This window comes from Acipenser ruthenus, chromosome 33, assembly GCF_902713425.1.
Source record: "Acipenser ruthenus chromosome 33, fAciRut3.2 maternal haplotype, whole genome shotgun sequence".
In the NCBI taxonomy this organism is placed as follows: domain Eukaryota; kingdom Metazoa; phylum Chordata; class Actinopteri; order Acipenseriformes; family Acipenseridae; genus Acipenser; species Acipenser ruthenus.
The window spans coordinates 13,709,991-13,733,713 of NC_081221.1; the positions used below are offsets into that span (position 1 = coordinate 13,709,991).

Below are 23,723 nucleotides of genomic sequence, written 5' to 3' on the forward strand. Positions count from 1 at the left end.
AGCAGCAGTGTCCCCCCCACCTGGGATTGAACCCACGACCCTCCGGTCAAGAGTCCAGAGCCCTAACCACTACTCCACACTGCTGCCTGTTTTTTGTTAAGTACATGTATATGGAAAACTACGAAGCAGTATATAATAAACTTTATTACACTAAATTAGTTCATTCTGTAGGGTGATGCAAAACTTTAGCCCACAGCTGTATATATATATATATATATATATAGACAGTATGTCAGATCGTAAAATGTACCTAAAGTTCTTTCATAGTGTCCACATGACAGCAGTCTGAAAGCTGTGCTGTGGCAGGGTAACTGGCAGACACTAGGATCACAGCCTCCCCAGCCCTCCTCCTCCCCACCTCGCCCCCCTCTGCTCTGGGGTGGTCCCCTGTCTATAAAACACTGACCTGCACAGAGCGGAGATTATTTGCAAAGCCACAGCAGACCCTCTTAAACAGCCAGTGCCATGAGTCTTAACCTAGAAACCCAGAGGGTGTCGTCCTACAGGAGGATGTTTCCGGGCCGGGGCTTGAAGAAGCAGTCCAGCGGACGGTACTCCCTGGGCAGCTCCCCTCGCTATGGCTCCATCATGTTCTCCAGCAGCCCGCGGGTCTCTATGGGGCGGGTGAAGAGCTCTGCGCTGGGGCTGAGCCAGGACCGGGTGGACTTCTCCCTGGCCGACGCCCTCAATGCTGAATACAAGGAGACCCGCACCAACGAGAAGGTGGAGATGATGGACCTGAACGACCGATTTGCCAGCTACATCGAGAAGGTGCGCTTCCTGGAGCAGCAGAACAAGGTGCTGGCAGCGGAGCTGAACCAGATCAGGGGCAAGGAGCCTACCAGGCTGGGAGACATCTACCAGCAGGAGCTGCGGGAGCTGAGGAAGCAGGTGGACCAGCTCAGCACTGCCAAGGCCAGGACTGACATCGAGAGGGACAACCTGGCTCAGGACCTGGGCAACCTGCGGCAGAAGTAAGCAGCGTGTTTCCTGTCCTTATTCCCCCTCACACTCCCCTCCACCACTCCACAGCTCGCACCCTGGACCAGCCGGCTGGCTGCTGCACACAGACCCTCACCTGCAGTCTACATACTGTACAGATATGGAAAGTTTTGCATTGCCTAGATTTTAAAGATTGAGACATAATACAAAAAGAATAATATATGAACATAATTTAAATATTTTATTTAACATCATGCAATCAAAGAAACTACAAAATGACATCGCAAAAGTCTACCGGAAGCCATAATAGTAGTACAGCATTTCATGCTAGATTTTGAAATGTCACATTTTTCAATTTCTTGTCAGTTTCTTGTTAAGTATATGGAAAACTACAAAGCAGTATGTAATTTAATATGTTCAGCAGGTTTCATTCGACTTTATGAAGCAAAATTAGTTGTTTCTATAGGGTGGTGCAAAACTTCTGCCCATAGCTGTAGTGTTTTCAGTCTCTGGGCGATTTTAAATCTTCTTCCCAGAGTGTTTGAGTGTCTTGGTGTTTTTCTTCAGTTCACGCTTCTCTCTCACCGTTGAAATGTTTTTTTTTGCTAAACGGAAGAGAACAAATGTTTGGTGCTAGTTAGAAATTGCTTGTTGTCAGTTTTTAAGATTCGTAAATGAGTACTGGTGAAACACATTTATAGATCTGGACCTTTGTAGATCTGGAAACGTTTATCAAAGATAAGCTGAGGATTGATTTTCATACTGTAATGTGCCAGTCAGTGAGCAGGGTGATTTGAATCAGTGCAGGGTTTGGTGTCAGACAGCTGTGGTTTGTTGGGCAGCATGGTCTGATACACTCAGCAAGTTATATTATTTAAGTGGCAGCAGCCTCAGGGTATCATTTAGGGTGGAATTGCCAGCCTGCCTGCTTTGATAAGTGGAACTGCAGGAACAGGTTAGTGTAGAGGAGCCTGTCACGCTGCTCAGAGCTGAGCAATACTGAAACACTACCAAGAGGTGGTGCTGTTCAGAGCTGAGCAAAACTGAAACACTGCCAACAGGTGGTGCTGCTCAGCGCTGAGCAATACTGAAACACTGCCAACAGGTGGTGCTGTTCAGAGCTGAGCAATACTGAAACACTGCCAACAGGTGGTGCTGTTCAGAGCTGAGCAATACTGTGGTGCTGCTCAGAGCTGAGCAATACTGTGGTGCTGCTCAGAGTGTGTGCTCAGAGCTGGGGTCTGCTCCACTCAATATGCCAGACTGTGTGTGAAACACGTGTGTCTCATTCCCAAAGTCTTTCGCATACTTTCTCAGGAGTGGATCCGCCTGTCTTTGTATTGTGTTGCACTGAGAGTGTGATGCTGTCAGACTTCTCGGGACCCCCTTGTAAATAATGCCTCTGGTTCTATTTTTGGTTAAATAGACGAATAACACAGTGCATGTGTGCCCTGCTCCCTGCTGCCCTCCGAGTTCAGTCCATCCAGGGGAATACAGTTTCATTCTTCCTTTACAAATCATGCAGAAAAGCATGAGCTTATTCATTAGAGCGAGCCTGCTTATTACAGCAACTTTTCACTTTGTATTCCTTGCGCGCAGGGTGGACAGTCTCGCTACAGAGGCAGCAAACAATGCCATTGTTTGAAACATGATCATTGCAGGTCAGCGCCTCCACAGGACTGTACAGTCCTCTTCTTATAGTTCTCCATCTGCAACCACACTTCAAACCGCAGCTCAAAATCTACTAAAGGTTCAATTGTTATTGTTTCTCATTTTTGTGTAAACTGGTTTGTTTCTGTGGGCTCAATTCACAAAGCTTTAACTTGAGTGTTTTTTTTACAGCGGTCTAGAATGGTTTAATGAAAATCAGCTTTACTGAATCCATCAAAACAAGACTACATTAAATTATTTATCAAAGCTTCCGAATAATAGAGCCTTGTGTTTCTGTGTAAAGCATTGTGCCTCTCTGACACCCAGTCTAGAGCTACGCACTGAGATGTGAATCAGAGGTGCAGGAGTTACTGAGCTCCTCTCCTCCGCAATCACATGATTCAAACCACCCCTCACTGTGCAGAACCTCACCCCTCACTGCAAGCACCTCACCCCTCACTGTGCAGCACCTCACCCCTCAATGCAAGCACCTCATGCCTCACTGTGCAGCACCTCACACCTCACTGCAAGCACCTCACACCTCACTGCAAGCACCTCACCCCTCACTGCAAGCACCTCACCCCTCACTGTGCAGCACCTCACCCCTCACTGCAAGCACCTCACCCCTCTCTGTGCAGCACCTCACTCCTCACTGCAAGCACCTCACCCCTCACTGTGCAGCACCTCACACCTCACTGCAAGCACCTCACCCCTCACTGCAAGCACCTCATGCCTCACTGCAAGCACCTCACACCTCACTGCAAGCACCTCACACCTCACTGTGCAGCACCTCACCCCTCACTGCAAGCACCTCACACCTCACTGCAAGCACCTCACACCTCACTGTGCAGCACCTCACCCCTCACTGCAAGCACCTCACACCTCACTGTGCAGCACCTCACCCCCTCACTGCAAGGACCTCACCCCCTCACTGCAAGCACCTCACCCCTCACTGCAAGCACCTCACTCCTCACTGCAAGCACCTCACACCTCATTGTAGCCTCACTGTACTGCACCTCAAACCTCACTACACACATTCACAAAGATTGATTCCCACAGAGTCTGTCCCACGGTTGGTCCCATCTCCTATTAATACAGCCCCCCTCTATACATGAATACAGCCGGGGTCACGTCCCCACTGTATAAATCTCTCCCTTTGAAAGGACCAGGGGAAACAATAGGGGATGGTTTATCCCGCTGCTAAAATTTATAGCCGTCCCCACAGAGTCTGCCATTGTGTGCCAAGCCAGACTGCGCTGATGCGGTGACAGACTATCTCCCGAGAGGTGATTGAGTCAGGCTCAGTGGCAGGGGGCCTGCAAACAACAGCAACAAAAGAGCAGGGGCACATTCACAGCTGCAAAAAGTTTGCAATCTTTTCATTTGCTCTGATCTTTGTGCCTCGTGACACTTGCAAATAATGAAGGGTCTTTTCCTCGCTTCAGAAATGAATGTGTTTCCAGAGGCTGGGGAAATGGTCACCACATTGTTCTCTTTCTGTGTTCACTGAAACAAAAGTTAGACAATGGAAAAAAGCTGCTGTGTTAAATTAGTGTCAATGATCTGTATTCATCATTGAAGGGTTTCACAAAAAGCACATTGTTGCTGTTTAAAAAAAAACAGAAAGGGAGCGACTTTCCCAAGGTCTGACAATAGTTTAGTGACTCATTTTCATAAAGAAACTCAGCAGTAGTAAGAATACTTTGCAAATAACTGACCCTGTCTTTGGTAGCTGCAGCAGGGCTGACCACTGCAGCTAGATGCTCTTCCTGAAGGGAAGTGCATTTGAATTCCACCCTGCTCTTCATTCCCAGGTTAGAGGATGAGATCAATCTGCGTCTGGAGGCTGAGAATAACCTGCACTCCTACAGACAGGTGAGCACCTGCACTCCTACAGACCCCAACCCTAACCTGCACTCCAATAGAGCCCAACCCTAACCCTAACCTGCACTCCTACAGACAGGTGAGCACCTGCACTCCTACAGACCCCAACCCTAACCTGCACTCCAATAGAGCCCAACCCTAACCCTAACCTGCACTCCTACAGACAGGTGAGCACCTGCACTCCTACAGACCCCAACCCTAACCCTAACCTGCACTCCTACAGACAGGTGAGCACCTGCACTCCTACAGACCCCAACCCTAACCCTAACCTGCACTCCTACAGACAGGTGAGCACCTGCACTCCTACAGACCCCAACCCTAACCCTAACCTGCACTCCTACAGACAGGTGAGCACCTGCACTCCTACAGACCCCAACCCTAACCCTAACCTGCACTCCTACAGACAGGTGAGCACCTGCACTCCTACAGACCCCAACCCTAACCCTAACCTGCACTCCTACAGGCAGGTGAGCACCTGCACTCCTACAGACCCCAACCCTAACCCTAACCTGCACTCCTACAGACCCCAACCCTAACCCTAACCTGCACTCCTACAGACAGGTGAGCACCTGCACTCCTACAGACCCCAACCCTAACCTGCACTCCTATAGACCCCAACCCTAACCCTAACCTGCACTCCTACAGACAGGTGAGCACCTGCACTCCTACAGACCCCAACCCTAACCCTAACCTGCACTCCTACAGGCAGGTGAGCACCTGTACTCCTACAGACCCCAACCCTAACCCTAACCTGCACTCCTACAGACAGGTGAGCAAGGTTCAAGAGCATGCTGAGGCAGAGTACACAGGAATAGGGAGGAGGCACAGAGAATATAACTGGGGCTCTGTTACAGTACAGAGGGGTACAGATTGAGGGAGAACTGGGGGCTCTGTTACAGTACAGAGGGGTACAGATTGAGGGAGAGCTGGGGGCTCTGTTACAGTACAGAGGGGTACAGATTGAAGGAGGGTTGGAGCTGTGTTCACATCATTATCTCTGTCTGTCTGTCTGTCTGTCTGTCCAGGATGTTGATGAGGCTGCGCTGAACCGTGTCGAGCTGGAGAGGAAGATTGAAGCCCTGCAAGAGGAGATCAACTTCCTCAAGAAAATCCACGATGAGGTAAGAGGCTCCGGCACTCCCTCAATACCGGCTGCGTTCGACCTGATCAACTTTAAACAATGTCCTTGAAATCCCAATTACTGGTCCCAACGATCCCTGCAACGTGTGCTCAGTGATGACCGCTGTGCTCAGTGATGACCGCTGGGCTTAGTGATGACCACTGGGCTCAGGAACACTGAGGGTAACATGATGCAGAGCAGATTAACAAGGGCCATTCTATTACTCATGAGATTGTTCACGGACGTGTTGCTGTTGTGAATGTTCATGTTTCTCTTGTCCAGTCCGTTCTCTGCCTCTCTGTGTGATCGCTGGCTGTGTTGTTGCTGTCGTGTCCCCAGGAGCTGCGAGAGATCCTGGAGCAGGTGTCCAGCCAGCAGGTCCATGTGGACATGGACATGTCCAAACCAGACCTGACCACAGCACTGAGGGACATCCGCACCCAGTACGAAGCCATGGCCAGCTCCAACATGCAGGAGACTGAGGAGTGGTACCGGTCCAAGGTGAGGCAGAACCGGGCCGGGCTAGTCTGATTTATGTATTTTTAAAATGTCTCCTCCATTGAGCTTTCATAATGAAGGATTTTCAGTTAGTTTGCTATTGCAGTGCAGAGGTTCTCTTGAGAACATTATGAAATCTTTTTCATGCTTGTCTGACTTGCATTGTGATTCTGGACATTCCTTTGAGAGAGTTTGGGAAGCACTGCTGTCGTGTGATGATACAGGAAGCTGTGGCCTGTTAGACGCTGCTGGTGCTGTACTAGGAATCTAGTACACGGGGATAGTGACATTCTCCAGCAGAGTTCTTTAGTTTATAAACTAGATAAGAAATGAGAAGCTTACCTGACCCGGCTCTCGTCTCCTCTTCAGTTTTCAGACATGACAGACGCAGCCAATAGGAACGGAGAGGCGCTGCGGCAGGTGAAGCAGGAAGCCAATGAGTACCGGCGCCAGATCCAGGTCATGACCTGCGACCTGGAAGCACTTAGAGGAAGCGTGAGTCTCACTTCACTTCCTCTGTCATCCTTTCTGTTCCACAAGCCCAAAGCAACAGCCGTCTCACAGGCAGTGAGAAGCGAGGAATGCAAAACCAGCTCTCCCTCTCTGGGACTGGCTGCTCCGGTTTTGTTTTTGGTAACTATAGTTATCTGGAAGCTGGAGGAGGACCGGACAAGTCTAACATGATTGAAAGTTCTTAAAGGGATCATTTATATCATGTACCTTTTCCTGATATTTTTATTCTTCCCTGTTTAATATCTCATTACTCTAGTAGATCCAGCTCCAGTAGATCTCAGATCTAGTAGATCCAGCCCAAGTGACTCTCAGATCCAGCAGATCTCAGCTCCAGTAGATCTCAGCTCCAATAGATCCCATCTCTAGATTTCAGCTCCAGCGGGTCCAGCCAGTTAAACCTGCGCATAACGGTGCAGAACGGCATTCAGCCTCTTCAGGATTCTGTTCCTGGTCTTGTAAAAACTAAAAATTACCAATCAAAGAGCACCCGCTAGTATACAGTTACAGCAACTGTTTGATGCTACATGCAGAATATATAGTAAAATTACGTGCCAGAGTTTATTCAGTTTTCATTTTTATGGTTATAGGTGCCCCCCCCCCCCTCACCCCCCACCACCCACCACCCATCACCCCCTCCGTCAACAACCTTACACGGGCCACGACCGTTCCTCCTCTTTCAAAATCCCAGCTTCAGATCCAGCTCCAGTAGATCTCTACCCTGACATTGTGTTTCTGACAGAACGAGTCTCTGGAAAGGCAGATGCGTGAGATGGAGGACCAGTTTGCTATCGAGTCTGCGAATTCCCAGGAGTCCGTGGCGCGGCTGGAGGATGACATCAACAGCCTGAAGGAGGAGATGGCGAGGCACCTGCAGGAATACCAGGACCTGCTGAATGTCAAGCTGGCCCTCGATATCGAGATCGCCACCTACAGGAAGTTACTGGAGGGAGAGGAGAGCCGGTGAGGGGAGGGTCAGTGAAGAGGGGAGGGGGGCAGTGAGGAGGGGAGGAAGGGCCAGTCAGGAGGGGGGGGAGGGACAATGAGGAGGGGAGGGGCAGTGAGGAGGGGAGGGAGGGGCAGTGGGGAGGGGGGGGAGGGACAGTGAGGAGGGTAGGGACAGTGAGGAGGGGGCAATGAGGAGGGGAGGGAGGGGCAGTTAGGAAGAAAGGGAGGGGCAGTGAGGAGGGGAGGGACAGTGAGGAGGGGAGGGAGGGACAGTGAGGAGGAGAGGGAGGGGCAGTGAGGAGGGGAGGGACAGTGAGGAGGGGAGGGAGGGGCAGTGAGGAGGGGAGGGACAGTGAGGGGGCAGTGAGGAGGGGAGGGACAGTGAGGAGGGGAGGGGCAGGGAGGAGGGGAGGGGCAGTGAGGAGGGGAGGGGCAGTGAGGAGGGGGGACAGTTTCAGTGCTGATGAAGAATAATTTGTCTTTCACTTTACCTCACAGAATCACTGTTCCTGTCCAAAGCTTCTCAAACCTTCAGCTCCGAGGTCAGTAGCGTACTGGTTCAATGATCCTATATTTGAACTCACTGGAGTGTTCAGGCCTCAAGGCCAGCCACACACCAGGCGTGATGCAGTTTCCTGTATGGCAACGCAACACTAATATTATTAATCGTGAAATGAAATGTCACATGTAACTATATTTAACAAAGCTGTTTACAGAGTTCCTCAAGTCATATTCAAATCGGATAGATTTAATATAATCATTATTTCGTGAAATGTGATTTATTTTTTACAGAATACAGTGTTAAAATAAAGACCGAGTCTTTTAGCTTCTGTGCTGAATGTTGAAAGGAGAGGACTTGGTTCTGAAGCTACTCCCTTTTTTGTTTCAGAGACCAACCTGGACACCAAACTGTCTCCCGAATCTCAAGTAAAGAGGACCGTTCTGGTTAAAACCGTGGAGATGAGAAATGGGGAGGTACGTCCAGGCCGAGGGGGGGAGGGGGTGGGGGGGGTGGGGGCTACACCCAAAGCAAAAAAAGTGCAACAAAAATGTCTTAAGCATTTTATTTTCTTTGACTGGAAATTTTATTTTGGGGTGGGAGTGATGTCAGCAGTTCCCAGTTGCGCCAGCAGAAGGCAGCGCAGGCACACTGACTAACCTGGAGGCAGCTGTGCTGCTTTCGCTGAGTCCTGCTTCCTCGATCTCTGCTCCCACAAAGCCGTGGCACTTTGCTAAACAAATTCTTCTTGTAAAAAGCAATCCATTCTGATGTCCATGTGTAGCTCTTCAATGGCCATGCCTCTGCTGGCTGTTTTGTGAGCTCTGGGAAGGACACAGTGAAACCTGAATGAACTAGAGGTCTTCAAAGAGACTGAAGGCCACTGTCTGCTTGTTCAGGGTGCCTCAGTTGTAGACTTGTATTGAAATGCAACAGGAACAGTGTAGTTCAGGGCGCTGTAAATACAGGCTCACTCACAGGAAAGGGGCTGATTGTGTGTCTGTCTGTGTTTCAGATAATCAAGGAGTCGACGGCGGAGCGTAAGGACCTGGCCTGAGGGTCTCCCCTGAGCCTGAAGAGAGCGAGGCTCTATAGCAAGCTTAGCTTCCCCCCCCACTGTAGACTAGACTGCCGTGACCAGCACTGACCTCAGTGTGCCTCTGTGTGTGTGTCTGTCTGTCTGTCTGTCTGTCTGCGAGTGTGTGCCTGTGTCTCATGGCGTCCGTCTGTCTGTCTGTCTGTCTTGCGAGTGTGTGCCTGTGTCTCATAGTGTCTGTCTGTCTGTCTGTCTGCGACTGTGTGTCAGTGTCTCATAGTGTCTGTGTGTCTGTCTGTGAATGTGTGCCAGTGTCTCACAGTGCCTGTCTGTCTGTCTCTGAGTGTGTGTCTGTGTCTCAAAGTCCAATTCCAGTTCAAATGAGCTGTGGGTTTGTTATGGTATTCCCCAGCCCCGCTGTCCCCAGCCCCACTGTCCCCTGCCCCTCTGATTCCAGATCCTCTGTCCCCGGCCCCGCTGTCCCCGGCCCCGCTGTCCCCGGCCCCGCTGTCCCCGGTCCCGCTGCCCCCGGTCCCGCTGCCCCCGGTCCCGCTGCCCCCAGCCCCGCTGTCCCCAGCCCCGCTGTCCCCAGCCCGCTCTTCCTGGAAACTCTTGCTACTCATGTTATGCAATTTGTTTGTTTTGTGGATATGGTGACAGAAAGCAATTGGATATGTTTTATGGTCTTGGTGTATGTTAAACTAAGGGAGAGAGAGAGAGAGAGAGAGAGAGAGAGAGAGAGAGAGAGAGAGAGAGAGAGAGAGAGAGAGAGAGAGAGAGAGAGAGAGAGCAGTATTCCAGGGTGAATTAGAAAAGGAGATTTTATATTTCCTAACGGTTCTGGGTGCAGCCCATATGGGCACCTTTTGACAGAGACTCACTCCACTTTAGGGACAGAGAAATCTAGGGCAGTGTTTGATAAACACTTTGATACTCACCCTTACTGTCTATATTGTAGCCCCAGAAACAACCAAGGATAGAAAACAAAGCTAATCTGAAGAGAAGAGGCTTCTTTGTAAAACCCCACCTCTTACACAACCCCTCTACCTCGCCACCCCCACAGTGAACCAACCCCTAATCGAGAGCTCAGTGCATCTCACCCCTCACTCCACCTGCTCAACCTGCAGCAACGCCCCCTTATCACCCCCTGCTGGGGCAAATAAAACTTACAGAGCACTTATAGAAACCCCAGCATGGGGGCAGTCCCCTGGGAGTCCTCCCTCCTCTGTGCTGCTCACAGTCTCCTCTCCCAGGTCACACACTGTAGCATGCAGCTTCCAGCCCTGGTCACAGCAGTCTGGAGCAATGGGCTCCCAGCACTGAGCAGATAGATAGCAGAGCACAAGCAGCCCAGCACAACGTTACTGACCAAACTTCGCTCTCGTTTTAATGAGGAACGGTAAAGTTCTGTATCTTTAGGAGTGGCAGCCTGTAACCCTTTAACACTAATAAAAAGAAACTGTAGATGAACTTGCCTTGCTGTGTTTGTGAATAGTGCTTTCCACTTGCTCACACATGGTTTACTACATTCATATACACACATGCCTTGTATATCAAACTCCCAATACTAAGATGGGACCGCCTGTGGGGCGCCACACTCCTGAATAAAGCAAATCTCAGATATAATGAATACTACATCTGTGATATGAGAAGGTAGACAAAAAAAATAAATTATTTGTCAAACTCCCAGTTCAATTTGTGCCTCAGTGGGATCATTCATAACACTGCTTAATATGGCTTCAGTTATAAACGTGGAACTTAAAAATCTGCTGCCTGCATACCTGAGAGCCATAACGTTACACGAAAAGCTGCAGGGGCCCCACTGAAGAGAGCAGCCTGCCACAGTGGATTCTGTGTTCAGCATCCGAATCAAACCGTCCACAAACAAAACTGCAAAACCTGGTAAAACCTTCTGCCAAAGCAAGATATTATTCCACAAGGCAGAAAAAAAACACGTTTTCTAACAAGAACAAAACATCTGTCAAAATGTTTGTTCCCAACACTGCGATGAACACCACAGCTCTCTTTACAAACAGCAGCAGCAGCGGCTTACCCTGGAGCCTGTTGCATGGTATAACAGTGCAATCTCTGGAAGAGAGCCTTTGAGAATCTGAACCTGGCTCACAGGGAACGCATTACTGATGTTATTACAGTAAACTGCATGAGACCAGCTCAGAATACAGACCAGCTCTCCATGATTTAAACCCAGGTCTCCGGAGGTGACAGACTTGAAGGGGAGAGAATCTGTCCACGGCAAATCTACAAAAATAAGACTCCAGTGACTTTACCAGATTCCATTACAAAGCACAAACTTACATGTATTAAACTTCTCTTCCGTTTAGTTGTGTGAGGCTGTCACTAGCATCAAACAGCAGATTTAAGAGAACGGCCAAGTTACCTGATATATACCACAGCTTAAATATAGGTCAGTACATTTATATTCTCTTGTCAAAGCTTGATATAATACATCTGTCGAAACCATATCTTTGAGCTTATCTTTCGCACACACAGTCATTTCCACTTGACATTTATTATCTTTATACATAGTTCACTGAGCACTAATTCAAACTCCCACATATTCTCCACTCAGAGCTGTAGAACTCAGAGCTATAGAACTCACAGCTATATAACTCACAGCTATAGAACTCACAGCTATAGAACTCACAGCTATAGAACTCACAGATATAGAACTCTCTCACGCCAGTGGCTGGTCCACTTGGTTTAAATGATCATCACATTTCTCTACACTGTTTTTATTTATTTATTTATTTCTCCCTAGAAAATCTCCCTTGACACAGAGGCCACCTGCTAAAGACAAACAGTCACAAGTCTCAATGCCTACATTACAGCATAACCCATTCCTCCTCCATCCCAATCCAAACACTGAAGCATAACCCATTCCTCCTCCATCCCACTCCAAACACTGAAGCATAACCCATTCCTCCTCCACCCCAATCCAAACACTGAAGCATAACCCATTCCTCCTCCATCCCAATCCAAACACTGAAGCATAACCCAGTCCTCCTCCATCCCAATCCAAACACTGAAGCATAACCCATTCCTCCTCCATCCCAATCCAAACACTGAAGCAAAACCCATTCCTCCTCCATCCCAATCCAAACACTGAAGCATAACCCATTCCTCCTCCATCCCAATCCAAACACTGAAGCATAACCCATTCCTCCTCCATCCCAATCCAAACACTGAAGCATAACCCATTCCTCCTCCATCCCACTCCAAACACTGAAGCATAACCCATTCCTCCTCCATCCCAATCCAAACACTGAAGCATAACCCATTCCTCCTCCATCCCAATCCAAACACTGAAGCATAACCCATTCCTCCTCCATCCCACTCCAAACACTGAAGCATAACCCATTCCTCCTCCATCCCAATCCAAACACTGAAGCATAACCCATTCCTCCTCCATCCCACTCCAAACACTGAAGCAAAACCCATTCCTCCTCCATCCCAATCCAAACACTGAAGCAAAACCCATTCCTCCTCCATCCCAATCCAAACACTGAAGCATAACCCATTCCTCCTCCATCCCAATCCAAACACTGAAGCAAAACCCATTCCTCCTCCATCCCAATCCAAACACTGAAGCATAACCCATTCCTCCTCCATCCCACTCCAAACACTGAAGCATAACCCATTCCTCCTCCATCCCAATCCAAACACTGAAGCATAACCCATTCCTCCTCCATCCCACTCCAAACACTGAAGCATAACCCATTCCTCCTCCATCCCACTCCAAACACTGAAGCATAACCCATTCCTCCTCCATCCCACTCCAAACACTGAAGCAAAACCCATTCCTCCTCCATCCCAATCCAAACACTGAAGCATAACCCATTCCTCCTCCATCCCACTCCAAACACTGAAGCAAAACCCATTCCTCCTCCATCCCACTCCAAACACTGAAGCATAACCCATTCCTCCTCCATCCCACTCCAAACACTGAAGTAAAACCCATTCCTCCTCCATCCCACTCCAAACACTGAAGCAAAACCCATTCCTCCTCCATCCCAATCCAAACACTGAAGCATAACCCATTCCTCCTCCATCCCAATCCAAACACTGAAGCAAAACCCATTCCTCCTCCATCCCAATCCAAACACTGAAGCAGCAGCATCTGCTTTGATGTATTGCAATGCAGTCCCTTTAGTGTTGTGTCTGCTTGTATTGACTTACATGTCGTGCACTTTCATTCACAAAACTGCACTTTTGAGACGTCTATATTGAATGGATGTGCATGGAGGGGAAACTTGATGGAACTATTTTGTTAGCTACAGTAACTGTAAAGTTGTCCCAGTTGTTCTGCTTTCTGTGTAACCACAGCCCTTCATAAGCAATCATGCAGTATCCTGTATGTATCTCAGCTTGCGATCTCAGTGTAGCTCTGGTTGTGAGACATCTCTTCAGCCCTCCTGATATGAAATCATCTGGGCTGCAACACTCCTGCAGCTCAGTGCCGCTCAGAGAGTGCTGCTATGTAGATAGGCAGCTGACAGTGTCAGTGCTGGTTAAGGAGTTCAGCAGCCTGTTATATCCCAGCCCCTTGAATAGCACAGTAAAGTGGGAAGCAGATATCTGGTGTTCTGAAACAACAAGTCCTAACCCATGCTCTGACAGGCAAGAACAGAGTCATACAGACTCCCTGAGCTTTGTGCTGATGCCAGAATTGAGACTATTTTACGAGCACCCATGTGATCTTCTTTCTGGTTTGCCAAGACTTTCATTGACGTGAAAACCATGGAAATGCCTGGAGGTAAAGACAGGCTGTGTTTTCAGGCAGGGCTGGGGGGCAGGGGCCTGTAGCATTGCCCATGAGGGACTTCCATATTTGCTCAGGTCTCTCTTTGTTACCTGTGCTAACTAAACTAAATTAAACTTGCTTGTCTAGGCACTGGAGGTATCGTTAAACTCAGGGAATCGTGTAGCCAATCTGACCCGCACATCTCACTGTCAAAACGGGACACGTGTGTGAGGTTCTACCAAAGAGACCTTTCTATCTTCCTGCCTTCTGACTGATTGAATGGTTTCGTATTGATTAGAAACACTGACAATATCGTGCTCTGCTGTGGCACAGCATTAGTCTGGATAGCAGAGGGATTGTTCTGCTGCTCCCGAATAGTCATCAGTACGGGTAAAGACGTAGCTGATCAAACCCCTGAGCACACACGCTAATCGGATGCATGTTTTGTGATTAGCTTCTGCTCTGCAACATTCAGTCATTTTATTTCTGAAATATTTTGAATTTACTTTAAATGCTTGTCTTCTGTTCAGTGAAAGAGCCTGTTTCCTTAGCAACCAAGTCCTGGAACTGGACTCACACAGCAGTGTAGTAAAGCATGGTAAAGCACAGAGAAAGTGAAATAAAGGATAGTCAAACATGATAATAACAAAACCAATGTATGGAAAAGCACAAGGGAAACTATGTTCCAGAAATGATATAATCATGGTTTGGAAAAGCACAGTGAAGTGCTAAATGACAAACTATAGTAAACTTTTATATAGCTTATTTGTTGCATTTAGACTTTTCAATTTGGAGAAAAAAATGAAACCTGCACTAAGAAACCACAAAGAAATAACAATATCTACATAGCATCCTACACTCTGACCACAAACATCCAGACACCATGCAAGAGCGTGCTGAAAACAAACCCAGACGTCATAAACGGTGTGTTTCTAATGGCTGGTTAGGGGGGTTCCTTTGCCTTTGTGAGTTATACTACATTGAATGACCCTGAGGTGTTAAAAAAGCCTTTAACAAAACTATTTTGCTTTCCTTCACATTGCGCAGCGCCTTTGTGTAAAAATCCTGAAGAAGTGTTTATAAAGCGATCAGTATTTACAGGATTTTTAAAGAGCTCGAAATAGTGTGTCCTCCGTTAAAACTCATCAAATTAGTCTAAAGCAGTGCAGCCAGGGGGATACAGTCTCTGACACTTCTATTTTTATGACTGGTTTCTATAAACACATGTCCCTACATTTCCATGGCAACTTGGAGACTGTGCTGAAGTGAAATCAGGTTTTGTGGTTTCTGAATAAATACCTCCCCTGGTCTATGAAGATCCTATATCCACAAGAAATAACAAACCAATTGGATTTTAAAGCACGCTAAGGCTTCGGAAAGACCTAACCTCAAGTCTTATCTCATGACCCATATTTTTTTTTTCTTTTTTTCTTTTAATATTTGAGTAGTCACCAATTGCTTTTACCCAGTTTTTCTCCCAATTTGAAATGTCCATCACCCCTGCGTTGACTCGGGAGGGGCGAAGACGAACACACACTGTCCTCCGAAGCGTGTGCCGTCAGCCATCCACTTCTTTTTCACTCTGCAGGCCTGCCATGCAGCCACCTCAGAGCTACAGCGTCGGAGGACAATGCAGCTCTGGGCAGCTTACAGGCAAGCCCGCAGGTGCCCGGCCAGACTACAGGGTCGCTGGTGCGCGATGAGCCAAGGACACCCTGGCTGACCTAAGCCCTCCCCACCATGGGCGGCGCTTGACCAATTGTGCGCTGCCCCCTGAGAACTCCCATCCACGGTCTGCAGTGGAATAGCCTGGACTCGAACCGGCGACCTCCAGGATATAGGGCGCATCCTGCACTCCACGCAGAGCGCCTTTACCGGATACGCCACTCGGGAGCCCTTACAGTAGATTTATTCAGCCAGCAGTGTTATGCATTGAAACTCTAAGCTTCAAGTTTCACTATAAAGACATCTGCAAGAGATACAAACTCAATGGAATTGAATTGAAGAAGAAATTCTGCTACCCCACTGAGTGGCATTCCCCTGAAATGCTTTGATAATCTGCTATGATGTGAATTGAACCCTGCTGTCTATGGTAATATTTCTAATTGCTTTTGATGAGTGTAATGCGATGAGTTGCAATGCATCTTCACTCTTCAGAATTAGGTGGTTTTATCTCAGATTTTTTTTCATCTAATTACTCAATTCACTCAATAATTCAGCAAATAGGTGCGTCCCTCCCCTGCCCAGTCTCTGCTCCACTAATCCGCTTGATCGTTTACATTGGGGATTATTGATATATATATTTAATGAGAGCTGAGCAGTGGGCTCCTCAAGGACGGAGATACATTAACGTGATTGGAACAAATCAAGTCGCTCCCTTCCATCAGCCACATGGGGCTCAATGTGCAGTTTTGAAAGAAACACATGTTATAGCAAACATGTATTTTCATTTGAACCCTTTAAGGTACACGGGACATATGCGTCCCACAAATAGCGTTCTTATTTTTGCAATGAGGTGCACGAAACAGGGTTTAAAATGTACTGCCCACAGTGTTTACAGGGTCAAAGCTGGCAGAAGGAATGGCAATCAAAAGACTAAGCAGATTAATGGTTGGTTAATGACAAGAAAGAATCACGTTTGTGTATCAAGTATAACAATAATAATTCTGTACATGTTTATCAAAATCAAAACTGTACGGAGGAGCCCCACAGGTAAGGTTTATGAAGATGTATGTGAGATACAACCCCTTTCTAAGTGTTTTTACACAGTTCTCACCCCAAGCTAGCGTGACAGTCACACAATGACACGTCTCATCCGCACTCCAAACATTCTCACACAGATCCTTCTCTCAGCAGCCTGTCAGCACGCCACATTCCTCCTGACTTTAGAGGGTAGCGATGGCATTTATCTGTGGGCTAAATATAGTGGCATCAAGGGGGTGTCTGCAGCAGGGAGAGAAAGTGCAGCTCTGATCCCTGCTCCCCAGAGCCGCCCCTTACTGGGGCTGACAGACAGAGCATTGCCAGGCAATGGCATCCTCCTGCAAGTCCTAAATTAGGACTGAGGAGCCCCCGGGCGCAGATCAGGGATGTGCAGCCCGGCCTTGTCTGTCTGTCTCAGAAAGGGGCTTCTTATTTAATAGACAGATTAGGCTCTGCTGATAATGCTGCTAGCGTTTATTGGAGAGGACAAAGAGGCTGTGCACACCGGGGGAGGGGATGGCTTTGTATTTTTTATTATTTAAAAAGAAGCTATTATAGATCTTCTGATATGTGTGAAAGGTCAATCTCTAACTGAGCTGCAATGGAAGGGTTGGTTAAAAATAACCTCTAGGTCTGTTCTTTTTGCCCACACACATAACAAGTTAAGTGTGAAGATGCTCTTAAAATATCTTCATTTCTAACCTTTATTTTTATATCAGCTCAGCTGGGCACAGACATAAATGTGTTCTCCTGCATCCCACTTTCTGCATTAACTTCCATTCGAAACTCTGCCTCGGGTCAGCTGAGAGGCATTCATTAACTACTGGGAATGTACTCAGCTGCTTGAACACAGGGCTCTCCTTCCTAACACTTTGCCACAGTAAAAGCATAGCAAAGTGTAATAGTAAAGGCATGATAAAGCCCAGGTAGGTTATTAATATTATGATTAATGCACAGTATAATGATGGGGAAAGCCTGGGACAAACTGCAGAGTGTGCTGAGCTGTGTGTGTCGCGGTGCTGGACTGCATTGAGCTCCTGTCTTCAATCCTGGGTCCTGCAGTCCTGGGCTGTGCCAGCTGTTAGTCTGGCATGACTCTGTTGCTCAACAAAGGAAGGGCACAGGCGGCTTCAAACCGAATATTTAAAACCAAACTGCAGGGTGTATTGATGAAATGGATGGATTCCTAAAGGAAAGTCCATGTGACTGCGTCGAGGTGACTCTCAAGTGAACAGCAACCCCACAGGGATCAGAAAGAAACACTTTATCATATAATAGATTCAGCTGACCCTGTCTCTTATGTATTATATTATCCCAGGTTTAAAAGGCATGTCGTATGCAGACAGCCTAAAAGAATTGAATCTATTCAGTCTTGAACAAAGAAGACTACGCGGCGTTCTGATTCAAGCATTCAGAATCCTAAAAGGTATAGACAATGTCGACCCAGGGGACTTTTTTTACCTGAAAAACGAAACAAGGACCAGGGGTCACAAATGGAGATTAGGTAAAGGGGCATTCAGAACAGAAAATAGGAGGCACTTTTTTACACAGAGAATTGTGAGGGTCTGGAACCAACTCCCCAGTAATGTTGTTGAAGCTGACACCCTGGGATCCTTCAAGAAGCTGCTTGATGAGATTCTGGGGTTAATAAGCTACTAACAACCAAACGAGCAAGATGGGCTGAATGGCCTCCTCTCGTTTGTAAACTTTCTTATGTTCTTATTATAGAAGTGTCTTTTCATGAGCACTGGGAGGGCGGGCAGCAGCACCAGGAAGCTTCATTTGTATCTGCTAGTACTCTACAGTGCACAACTGGAATGTTCTATTATCTGGCATTCTGATTGTCTGAGGGTGGCTTCTTGATATATAATACACTTTAAAAACATTCAATCCCTTTGTAACCAGTGTTAGTCACATACATCCCCCGCCAGGGGAAGAATACAAAATCACAGCTGTCAGCTTCATGAGAAAGATCCCCACGACCCACTGTACAAACATAAGAGCAGACAACTTCCATCGCATATTCCCAGATTCTGATAGCGCAATCATTTGTGGTAAGGAATGTGTAACAGAGATAAAGGTATGTTCGGTACAGATATCTTTAAATATCTGTGATATCTTTCAATATTTCAAGATTTCATACTGTGCTCTGTGACAGTGTGCCATTCCTCCCAACTCTGGAGGCTTCGATAAATACGGGTCTGTCAGGTCTCTCAGACAGACAGACAGACGAACCGCGGAGATGAACAAAGAGATGGAAACAACTGAGAATGCTCCCACACCTTTATAGTGAGAACTACAACTCTCCATTCTCCAGCAACGGCATGCCGCCTCTTTATAACAGCAAGCACCAAATAAAACGTAAAAACACTGTTTCAAAAAAGTGAGAGCACCTGTATTTTAGCTGAAAGACAACTACTCCTCTTGGTGGAGCTCTGATCGCAGGAGGCTTCCGCAGGCAAAGAGGTGACATGATTTAACATTTTAAAATGGCACCTTGTTCATTGTGGAAGATCTCTAACCTGTTTGTTTAGATGCAGATGTAAGTTCAGTCTTCAGTGGCAATGCAGCAGTGACCTTGGGTACACTTTTCCAAACTGCATGAACCTGGCATTAACACAGAGGTCCCATTGCAGAACTCTGTGACTCGATGGAGGGATGGGATTCTTGGCTCCCCAGGACACTTTTATGAGCTTCTGCTTCAGTGCATAACATCTCCAATGAGGAATAAAGAAACAAGCAATTAGACATCAGCCCAGGAACCGATGCTCAACAGTATTACAATCAACAGTTTCAGGGATAGTATTCTTTAAGGGCTGCTGCTGTGGTTTCTATGAATCAAAGGTTTGATCTTTGTGAGCTGTATACGGGACAGGATTCAGCACCACAGTCAGTGGACAGCTCCCGAATCCACTGATCATCTGCTGTGATACACTGGGCCCCATTCACAAGTCTTTAACGTATTTAAAGAAAGTCTGTTTAATGGTTGGATCACCCCATGTGATGTCTGCTATCAGACTACAGGAGAGTCAATGAGTGTCTTAGGACAGACCCATCACCACAAAAATCTTGGGTCTGATATTGTTGACTTACCTCTGAACACAATAACCTGGTAACACAGCTCACACAAGTTTAGTACATTAAGGTGTTGCTCATAAGTACTTGTACTATTAAGATGTATTCTGGCCTCACTTATTATGACTTTTAGACAATGTGGCAGAGTTTGTACACGTTTATTATGACTTTTAGACTTTTGCACTTTTCCACTTTTCTTGAGAGATCTCTATTCAGCTCCATTCAAGCCATGGATCAATAACATGGATCCTAGGAAGTGTTGAAGCATTTAGTCAAGTCCACATTCACTGCATGCAGCCCAGGATAACAATATCCCAATAAAGGCAAGTGGCTCATACTAATGGGCACTCCCAGGCAGAGAGCGGGTATCCGGGCAGAGACTCTGATGCAGTCCCTCCTGGCTCTCGCTTGTAGCACACACAGCACCAAAGCTCTGGGCTCTGGTTCACACATCATCACCACCACATTCTCTCTGGAGAAGCTGATTCACACACCTCTGTATCACATGGTGTAATTTACACACCTCTATATCACATGTGATGTCATTCCTCCTGTTCCTCAGCGGGATGTGATTGCAGTCCTTATTCTCAGAGAAGATGTGCTCTTCACAACCACACGATTGAAACTGGTGCATTTTTGAGAAATACAATTTCTAATGAAAAATAGAAAACCGCTGTTGATAATGAAACAGGTTTTAGCTACTGCCAGTAAATATGGTGTGTGAATTAATAACACAGCATACAGATGAATTCATTGAAAAGATGATAACAGGTTGAGGTGTGATACTTTGATTACAAAGACCTCCTAGGGACAGGAGCTCCAGCTGGGTTTTGTTTCACCATAAAAATGTTCCAATATATATGTGTGTGTGTGTGTGTGTGTGTGTGTGTCTGTGTGTGTGTGTGTGTGTGTGTGTGTGTGTGTGTGTGTGTGTGTTTTAAACTAAGGGCTGATCAAAAGGCTAGTCATTTATTGTGATGCAGATGTCCTTCTATGTCTTGAAGTTGAATTAATAAGGGCTATTTAACATGACAGCAATGCAAGTCATTTTGATTAGTTATTGTATTTAAAATCTCAAAAGTGTGCTAAAGATACTCATTTTGAAACATTAACAGATTTATTTTCCTTTCACAAAACAAATTGCTCTAAAGTCTTGCACGTTGTGCAGGAAAGAAATAGCAAGTGAAATACCAACTGGCAGGAAGCCAAATCCCTTGGCACCTCCTCGCGCTTTGGGACGAGCAGGCTGGCTTTGGAATTAATACGTTTCATTTTTCATTACTAAACTGCAAATTGAAAATCAACACCTGCAAGTGGCAATGTAGTCCAAGAAGAGCCCCCAAAACAGCCACTGATTTCAAGTGACCTGCAAATACTCCAGCTGCTCCTATCACAGGAACACTCCCTCAGCAGTGTTGTATTGGTTGCTCATATTATCTTCCTATTAGATATTAGATATTCAACTTTAATATTATTTGCATACATTCCCTTACAGCAGTAAATCTGCATGGCATTTTTTTGCAGCTTCCCCATGCTTTTCCAATGCTTTTCCAATGCTTTTCCAATGCTTACACTTTGCATTTACTATAGTTTATTATGGTTTGCCATGTTTTTAATATGCTTTACCATATGTCTCTGGGGTTTACAATACTTAACTATAACTATACTTTGCCATGCTTTCACTGTGCTTTATTATGGTAAAGGATTTTTGGCGCTTTAGTAGGAGGGGTGTGTGTGTGTGTGTGTTTAAGAAGATGGTTTTATTTTCCAGCTCTGTGAAAGCTTGATCTTAACTAATGGCTGCCTGTGATGACTCTCTTGGTGCACCTGGTTTGTATCTGGATAAACCCTGCTGCTGTAAAACAGTCTTCTGTAACAGCTCTGCAATGCAAGACAATCCGCTAGGAAACAAACAGACTAGAGCAACTCAGTGAAGCAACATGTCCTTTACAGAATACATTCAGCACACCTTCTCAAGGGAGCGTATGTTAGTGGAGGGATGGTAGCTCTTTCTTTAGATTTGAATCTGTAACTCATGGTGGTCTAGTTTAATGATCGAAACAGGGGCAGATTTAAATGCAGACTCCTGTAGACTCAATATTAATATGAATCACACAAGGGTGATTTACTGACCCCCTTCTTAACACCAGTAAATACAATAAAAATCCAGTGGAACGAGGTCCACAGAAGAGATTTGTACACCTCAGAGCAGCAGTATTAAGAGCAGTCTGCCGTACAGATCACTAAAATAGATCCCGATGATGTCATATTGTTCTGTAGCTCACAATGTCATGTCAAGTCACGGCACAAGATTTTGCCGTCACTGTTCAAATTCATTTAGGAGTTGCTTTTTTTCTAACAGTTAGGGTTTTCCTTTGAGACAACATGTAAAAACGCTTTTTAAATCCAACCGCAAACCCGATCAGATCCTGCCTGGCAGGGCGTTGCATGAGAGCAGTGCTGGGGAGCAGAGGTCAGAGGGGTGACAGCCCAAGCTGCTGGGAGGGTCAGGTTCAGAACATTCTTGTCACATCCAGCTGCTGTAACATTCTGCAAGGATCCCATCCACCCAGACATGGAGGTTAACTCTCTGTAACACTGCAGAAATGTGTCAGTCTTTTAGTCTCGCCAGCCAGGAATGTGAGCATGAGCCCAGACCTACACACAGGGGCTGTGTGGAAGGACCAGGAATACGAGTCTTCATATCTACACTTCTTCTGTCCTACCATGTGGCCAACTGGTCCATTACTGGTGCACATATAGCTTGGTACAGAAAAGAAATAATGTCTGCCTGCCCACGTATTACTCACACTGCTCTGAGTCGAGATAAGATAATGAGCTTTCAGAAAGACCAGCTCTCGTCGTGAGCTTCATTACAATATGCAGTTAGTAGATAAAAGCTCAGGTGACGGAAATGATTGCTCGTTTTACTGCTTACTTTGGGAAATGCACTGTATTGTTTTGAAATACATGAGTACTAATCTTAACCATACTCTGATTTAAATTTAAATTCGTGACCTCTACTCTATACAATATGTGATCGACTATACAATCAGAAATGCCATCAGAAATATATATATATACCTCTACTGTGTTTAGTGTGAAAGATATAAACCTCACACTATAATACTGGGGTGCTGGCTCTTCTGACCAGAGATGAGACACTAAAATAATTATTAGAGCAGCTGTAACAAACTGCAGGTAAGCTGACACAATGCAACACACGATGTCATCTTGTTCAATGATTTGTTAAAATGAAAGGCATAGGCTACACTCTGCTCAACACACACGATGCAGTGCTGTGTCTAGTGCCTGCTCAACACACACGATGCAGTGCTGTGTCTAGTGCTGCTCAACACACACAATGCAGTGCTGTGTCTAGTGCCTGCTCAACACACACGATGCAGTGCTGTGTCTAGTGCCTGCTCAACACACACGATGCAGTGCTGTGTCTAGTGCTGCTCAACACACACAATGCAGTGCTGTGTCTAGTGCCTGCTCAACACACAATGCAGTGCTGTGTCTAGTGCTGCTCAACACACACAATGCAGTGCTGTGTCTAGTGCCTGCTCAACACACAATGCAGTGCTGTGTCTAGTGCTGCTCAACACACACGATGCAGTGCTGTGTCTAGTGCCTGCTCAACACACACGATGCAGTGCTGTGTCTAGTGCCTGCTCAACACACTACAATGCATTCTTATTTCATTCCTGGATTCCTCTAAGAATCAAAGAAGGATTGTTTCACACAAACCGTTAATTTAGCCAAAAATAACACAAATACTTGTCATATTCTTCTGTCTTATAAATGCATTCTTTATAACGCTAATGTACATGTATGGCTTCCATGGCATGCATTTTGAATGTCAAATATATATATATATATATATATATATATATATATATATATATATATATATATATATATATATATATATATATATATATATATATATATAGTCTTTTGATAATAAAAAAATAAACGTGAATGAACACAATTTTGACAATTTGTTCATTAGAGAGTTAAGAGATTTTGTTTCGGCTCCACCCAGATCTCTGTTTTCAGTCTCTGGATTTGAGGTTGAGAAGCAGGGAGA

The 23,723-nt window shown here is 46.2% G+C and overlaps 1 protein-coding gene across 1 annotated transcript; it reads left to right on the forward strand.

Moving 5' to 3' along the window:
• The first annotated feature begins 411 nt into the window (after nt 1-411).
• Nucleotides 412-10,557, forward strand: LOC117416407 (glial fibrillary acidic protein-like). Its single transcript, XM_034027449.3, has 9 exons — nt 412-974; nt 4,407-4,467; nt 5,502-5,597; nt 5,936-6,097; nt 6,464-6,589; nt 7,347-7,567; nt 8,051-8,094; nt 8,442-8,527; nt 9,067-10,557. Exons 1-9 carry the CDS (start codon nt 466-468, stop codon nt 9,106-9,108), a joined length of 1,347 nt encoding a protein of 448 aa, XP_033883340.2. The 5' UTR covers nt 412-465; the 3' UTR covers nt 9,109-10,557.
• Nucleotides 10,558-23,723: the final 13,166 nt, after the last annotated feature.